The sequence below is a fragment of the Alligator sinensis genome, unplaced genomic scaffold (assembly GCF_000455745.1).
Source record: "Alligator sinensis unplaced genomic scaffold, ASM45574v1 scaffold265_1, whole genome shotgun sequence".
Classification (NCBI taxonomy): Eukaryota; Metazoa; Chordata; order Crocodylia; family Alligatoridae; genus Alligator; species Alligator sinensis.
In genome coordinates this window covers 116,465-122,550 of record NW_005842961.1, presented here as the reverse complement: position 1 = coordinate 122,550, position 6,086 = coordinate 116,465, and the positions used below count along the sequence as shown (strand labels likewise).

At 60.0% G+C, this 6,086-nt stretch overlaps 1 protein-coding gene across 1 annotated transcript; it reads right to left on the bottom strand.

The window, feature by feature from the left end:
* Positions 1–250: 250 nt before the first annotated feature.
* LOC102387984 (poly(U)-specific endoribonuclease-C-like) lies at positions 251–2,635 on the bottom strand. The gene is made up of 7 exons (XM_025192693.1): positions 2,576–2,635; positions 2,264–2,448; positions 1,608–1,810; positions 1,204–1,320; positions 1,012–1,118; positions 758–816; positions 251–365 (listed from the first exon to the last, which is right to left on the bottom strand). Exons 1-7 carry the CDS (start codon positions 2,633–2,635, stop codon positions 251–253), a joined length of 846 nt encoding a protein of 281 aa, XP_025048478.1.
* Positions 2,636–6,086: the final 3,451 nt, after the last annotated feature.

Genomic DNA, 6,086 nt, shown 5'->3' with positions numbered 1-6,086 from the left:
CCTTCCCCAGAGGCTAGTGCAAGAGCAAGGTGGGGGCTCAGTCCCTGAGGAGAGCCAGGGCCTGGATCCCCTGGACACAGCCAAGAGCACTGCCTCTCTACAAGCCGATGACCACCGCTGTCCCAGGACTGGTACATGTGATGCAACTGAAATCAGTGTCCCTCCACCCCAAACCCTCCAGAAGGGAAGCAATGGCACAGCAGACAGCTGGTGGGGCCAAGGGCTGAGCGAGGCTTTATTGGCGCGGGTGCTAGGGGCTGAAGGGGTAGGAGGAGGCGAGGTAGTGCTGGCCGGGCCCGTACTCCGTGTTGGCCCACGAGTAGGTCTGGATCTGTGCCCGCTTCCCCGCGAGGCTGAGGGTGCACCTGGAGGGAGCCAGGCATGAGGCTGGAGCAGGCCCTGTCACCGCCCCCCCCGCCCACCAAGGAGGTGGAAGAGGGGACCTGAGGGGGTCTCAGAGGCAGTGACCCCCCGGCTTGGGGCTTTCTGTGCTTCTCTCAAAGTTGGGACTTGGCACTGGTGAGAACCCAGGAGTCCTGGCTCCCAGCTCTAGCCACTGGACCCCACTCCTTCCCAGCACCCAGGGGAGAACCCGGGCATCCTAGCTGCCAGCCCTGTGCTTTAATCACTAGACTCAGTTTCCTCCTGGAGCTGAGATGAGAACCCAAGAGCCTTGACACCCGATGGCCCCTGCTGCAAGGATCAGGGCAAATGGCACTGGCCACAACCCCCAGCCCCAGCTCCCCTCCCTGGACACTCACAGCCGGTCGGGTTCCAGCGGTACTGGATGGCCAGGATGTCAGGGTAGGTGGTCCACTGCAAGCACACAGGGGCTTGGAGGGGAAGCGGCTGGGGCAGGTGCCCCCCCCCACCCCCAAGAACCCAGCCTGAGAGGGAGCCCCCGCTGCCTGCTAGGATGGGGGAAATCAGACTAGACTGGGTGTTACTGGACTGGTTATACTGGGATGGGAAAGATTCTACTGGGCTAGGAGTTACCCCCAGCACACTCACAGGCCCATCGTAGCTGTAGCTCAGGTAGTTGATCTGCCCAGTCTTCTCCAGCTCGTAGTAATGGACCCAGTTGTGGAAGCCCGAGACTTTCCCCTTCTTGATCTCACCTTGGGGCAGGAAGAGGCTGGACTCCAAGCAACCTGGCAGGGATAGGAAAGAGACCCCCAACCCCCATCCTGAGGGGCCGCATACCATGGAAGACATGCTCGAAGCCAGAGGAGTCGGTTGCCTTCCCGCTGGAGCGCGAGTACATCCCGAACCACATCGTCTTCAGGTCCTCCTGGAACTTGGCCTCCGAAGCATACAGGCCTGGTTGGGGCGTGGTGGACATCAGGGCCTGGGCTGTGTGTGCAACTCCTTTCCCTCTGCACCCTGCTCTGAGTGTGCCAACATCCCCTTGCACGCCTGCCCAGTTGTGCATTCACCAGGGGCAAAGCCCATCCTGTGCCTGGAGCTGCCAAGATGTGCTGTGCCAGGTGCCAGCTGAGGGCACGCTTGGTATTTTGCCTGTGAACAGCTGGGCACTGGGCCCGAGGCGTGAAGGGAACTGTCGGGGGGGATGTGTCCAGGTGAGTACCCATGACAGTGCCCCTCACCTCTGGCGAGGAAGAAGCGGGTGAGGGTGGCCAGCACAGGGGTGGCAAAGATCTCTGCTAGGAAGGCCTCCTGCTCTTCAGCCTCAGTTGCCGTCACCACCTCCTTCTGCCCTGTCTGGCGGTCGTAGTTGTCCAGCAGGGCCCGGAGCCGGGCAAAGGTGGGCCTGGTAAACAGCGTGCCCTCGTCCACGTAGCGGAAAAGCCTGGCGATGCCACAGGAGATGGGGCTGAGACCCAGGGCTGGGCCAGAGCGGTTGGGGCTTGGAGTAGGGGGTGCGGTTTATCTGGGTCGCAGCTCTAAACCCAGGTCTGTCGGTGCCCTCTCGCTGGGGCTACCTGGTCCTTGGGGCTGGGGGGGCTCTATGAAAGGGATGCCATTGGGGTGCAGAGAAGCCAGAGCAAGGCTGGGCACCAATCCCACCCGGAAAAACCGCAGAAGCAAGGTCCATATGCCCTCCTGCTTCTGTGCCAAGCCCTGGCACAACCCCGCCCTCCCACCGCCATTGCCTGTGTATCCTCCACGTTACTCCTCTCCCTCTGCACGGGGCAGTGGCCGGCAGGGTCTTCCCAACTCCAGGGGCTCTTGCCCCTGCTAGGAAAGACAATGGATCAGCTCAGGGCAGCCTCTGGATTCCCTCCCCCTTTCCCGCACTCACTTGTGGCTGGCATAGTCGTGCCCGGTGCTGGTCTCCGAGGCGGGCACCTTGTGCTGCAGGTCAAGGATGATCTGGCGGCCAGTGGCCCGGTTCACATCGGCGGCATAGAGCTCCTCAGAGATGTGCTGAAGCTCCTGGTCCGAGATGGAGGGCCCGCTGTTTCTCCCTGGAAGGAGGCCAGGGGGCTAGGCCAGGACTGCAGGCAGCAAGGGCAGACCCTGCCCTGCTGCCCGCCCAGCTCACATGGCTAACGGGCCTCTCTTTGGAGACACCAGTTAGAGACTAATTAGCTACTGTTCCTCATTGCTCAACCCAGGCATTGCCCGCTGAGCTATCCCCCATGCCTGGCTGGGTCAAGAGACGGCTCCCCATGGTTCCTGTCACCTTCACAGGGCACTGAACATCACCTGGGATCCCCTTCGGGGTCAGGAACCCGGACTCCTGGGTTCTTGGTGCTCTTCTGCCACTCGGCTGTGGGGCTTCCCTAGGGGTCTCCGATGGGGGGGGAAGATCCTGACCCCCAGCATGGCCTTGCCCCCAACTTCACCCCACAGTGCCCCCAGACACTTGGGGGAGAGGCTATGAGATCAACATGGATGCTAGGAGGAAGATGGGGGGGGCACCAGCAGATGATCCCGACTGGCTCACAGGCTATTGGCGCAGAACCCAAGAGTTGCTGCCAGATCTCTGCACAGCAAGGAAACGAGGGAGCGAAAGAACAGCTTGAACCCGGCGCCGGGAGGAAGGAGCCAGACCTCAGCTGCGCTTGGAAGAACCTGCACCAACTCCCTCATCTCGACTGCAGCGTCTGGCTACAGGGACCAGGGGTGAGATCCATGATAAATTAAGTGTTGAGGTCTCTTCAGAAACCCTGGCCCGTGTGTGAGGTGGTCTTTTCCTGCCTTGGCAAGAGGCAACTTGTTCTGGACACTTGTCTGTGGTTGTCACAGACCCCCGGGGCCGGAGGGGTCCTTGGGGGGCATCTGGGCTTCCCACGCTTGCTTCCAGAGTCACCCAGTCTCCAGGCAAAAGCTTCCAAGTCCTATAAGCTGCTCTGCTAGTTCAGGGGCTATAATGACCCCTGCGTGGGCAGCTTGCAGGAAAATGATGCCCTCGTTAATCAGCGGATCTTAATAAGTGGCTTTGCTCTGGTCTGAACAGGGCTGAGTTTTCCCCGGACCAAACCAGAGCTCTGGACTTGCTCCAAAGCTACTCCGGTTCTTTTGCCAGGCTGGAAGATGGGAGAGGAACCCCACCTCCCCAGTCCCATCTTTGTTATCACCACTTAACAATACCCATCGGGGCTTCAAACAGGCATATACGGATGCATCTGTCCTTACCCAGGAAGGTGAAGTGAGCCCCATGCCCGAAACAGGGCAGGAGACAGAGCAGAGCCAGCAGCGCCTTCATCATGGCCAGTGTGTGGCCTCCAGGGCAGCCCTGGGTTTATATGGGTTTGTCATATCGCGTAGATAACTCAGGAGAAATATTCACACATGGGATAATTCACAGGTGGCGCCGCTGTCCATGGAAGGCGATAAAGCCAGGTGCAGCTGCTGGGGTGCCTGGGGCGGGGAGGTAGGAGAGGAGGATTTGGAAAGCCCAAGGGATTGGATGGGTGGGTGCTAAGATACAAGAAGTCTCTGCTAGGGGTCAGGAGAAGGGAGTCCAGGGAGGTGTCCAGCAGCTGGGGATAGAAAATGGAGCCTCCTCCCTTCTCTAATGATGACCTCCCAGTCCAGCGCACACTGGGATCACAACCCACCACCACGGCAGGCTGGGGAGACAGCTCCGGGGTCCCCGATGCAGCCGGGAAGGGCCCCATTGAGCTGTCTTTTTTGCCCTGGAAATGACAAAGGCAATCCCCTCTCCATGGCAAAGTGAGACTCATTGCTGTGGGGATCTCAGGCCTGCTGGGGAAAGGAGCATCTTTATCCCGGAGCTGGCCCCAGAGCCTGATGTCGGAGCTGGATCCCAATGTACCCACTGCCAGCAGGGTCCTGCCAATGCGGCTCCGCGCCGGGATTAGCCCTGAGAGCGATTAATCACGGCAAACTGGCAGGCGGAGGCGGGAGACACACGTCTGCGAGCACTTCCCGGGGGTGGCTTCCGGGACACGCCGTGCGGGTGTCGCGCTGCCAGTCTCCTGAGCCAGGATGGAGCTGGGCTGGCGAGTTGGCCCTCTTCTCCACCCCCGGTTCCTGGGGGCTGCCTTTGTGCCCAGCTTCATTGCGAGCTGGGGGTTCGAGTTCAAAGGGGAAAGTTTGTGGGGGGCCCTCTGTCATATGCCCCCTTGGAAACAGGCATCAATCTGGGGTCTGCTTCTCCCATCTCTGAATCAAGCCCAGACCAGCTAGGGCATGGGACCACAGATATTGAGATGCTCTGCTGACCCAACAGCTGGCTGCAGGAAGTTCCACCAGTTAATTACCTATTAATTACCCCAACCCCCTGGCTTGGGACCAGAGCAAGGGCAGGGGGACCTCTCTTAGGTGGCATTTGACGCCCAACCCGTCATTCCCTGAGCAAATGATCCTTCCCTCTACTTGGCAGCAGTGAAGGTCCAAACTTATCTCCCCAGCTTGGATTAATATTTAAGTGCCCATGTGCCACTAGCTTGAGACTTTCCCACCAAGGGCTCTGGGTTCATAGCAGGACCCACCCCTCTCTCCCTCACCCTGCCCTTCCTCGTGTCTCCAGCCCTGCTGGAGATTTTGCTGGATCTCCTTTGTCATGGGGCCGCAGGCCGGCATTTTTACCCCAGGGCTTGGGGTTTACAGGGCTGTGCTGACACTGCCAGTGCCTGGAAACCTGTCAGGCTGCAGCGCTGCCCTCGGGAAACAGGACAAAGTCCCGTCGGTAGCATCAGGGACCCCCATTTTGTGCTTCACCCCAGGAGACTGACACTGCACAGGGTGCCCGAGCCAGGAGGACGGAGCCTGGAAGAGATCAGTAATTCTGGGAGTCTCTCCTTTCATCTTCCTTGCTCGGCATTTCCTTGGCCTGACCGCACACGAGTGCTGGTGACAATAAGCCAGCAGGGGCCTAAGTCCCTTCCTCGGCCCTGCCCTGGCACTGCCATCCAACACCCCCCCCAGGCAGCTGCTCTGCTCCCGTCAGCCGCGGCTTCCCCTTCGCTGTCAGTGCTCTTTCTCTCCATCAGGGAAGGCCTGTCGTCCCCCCCCCGTGGCGCTGGCGACAGATTCTCTCCTCCCGGGGTGCCAAGGAGCCAAATGCCAGCGTTGGCAGCCCTCAGACATATCCCGGGCTGGTCAAAGCCCTGGCTCCGGCAGCAGGTGCTTACGTGAGAATTTCAGCTTCCTCTTTTTTCTTTCTGAGTCAGTTTACAGCCCTTGCGGCGGCAAAGAAACTTCCCGGCTGCAGCTGGAGAGAACTCGAAAGACTCAAAACCCGACGGTTTCTGCACAACCTGGAAACACTCATTACTTTGAAGACATTGCATGGGTGGGGAATTTTTTTCTTGGTTACCTGAGGGCTTTTGAGCATTTGGGGTTAGCCAGGCTGCTGGGAGACAGACAGAGAGGGGGTGTACAAAGATGGGGAGGACGGAAGGAAATCTGGAAGCTCCCCCGAGCCCTTCACGCCACCGTCTCTGAACAAACCTTAGCTGTGCCATAAGGACCCTCCGGTGTCTCCTCCTCGCCGTCTGCTCGGGATCCCTTCCTTCCTCCTGCCTGGCGCCTCCTGAAGCTGCGGGGTGCGGGGAGACGCAACCCCGGTCCCCAAGCGGGGCAGGAGCGAGGGGCGGCAGAGAGAACAAGGGACGGGGTCTAGGTCTTGGCACTAGGGAGGAGACGAGCCT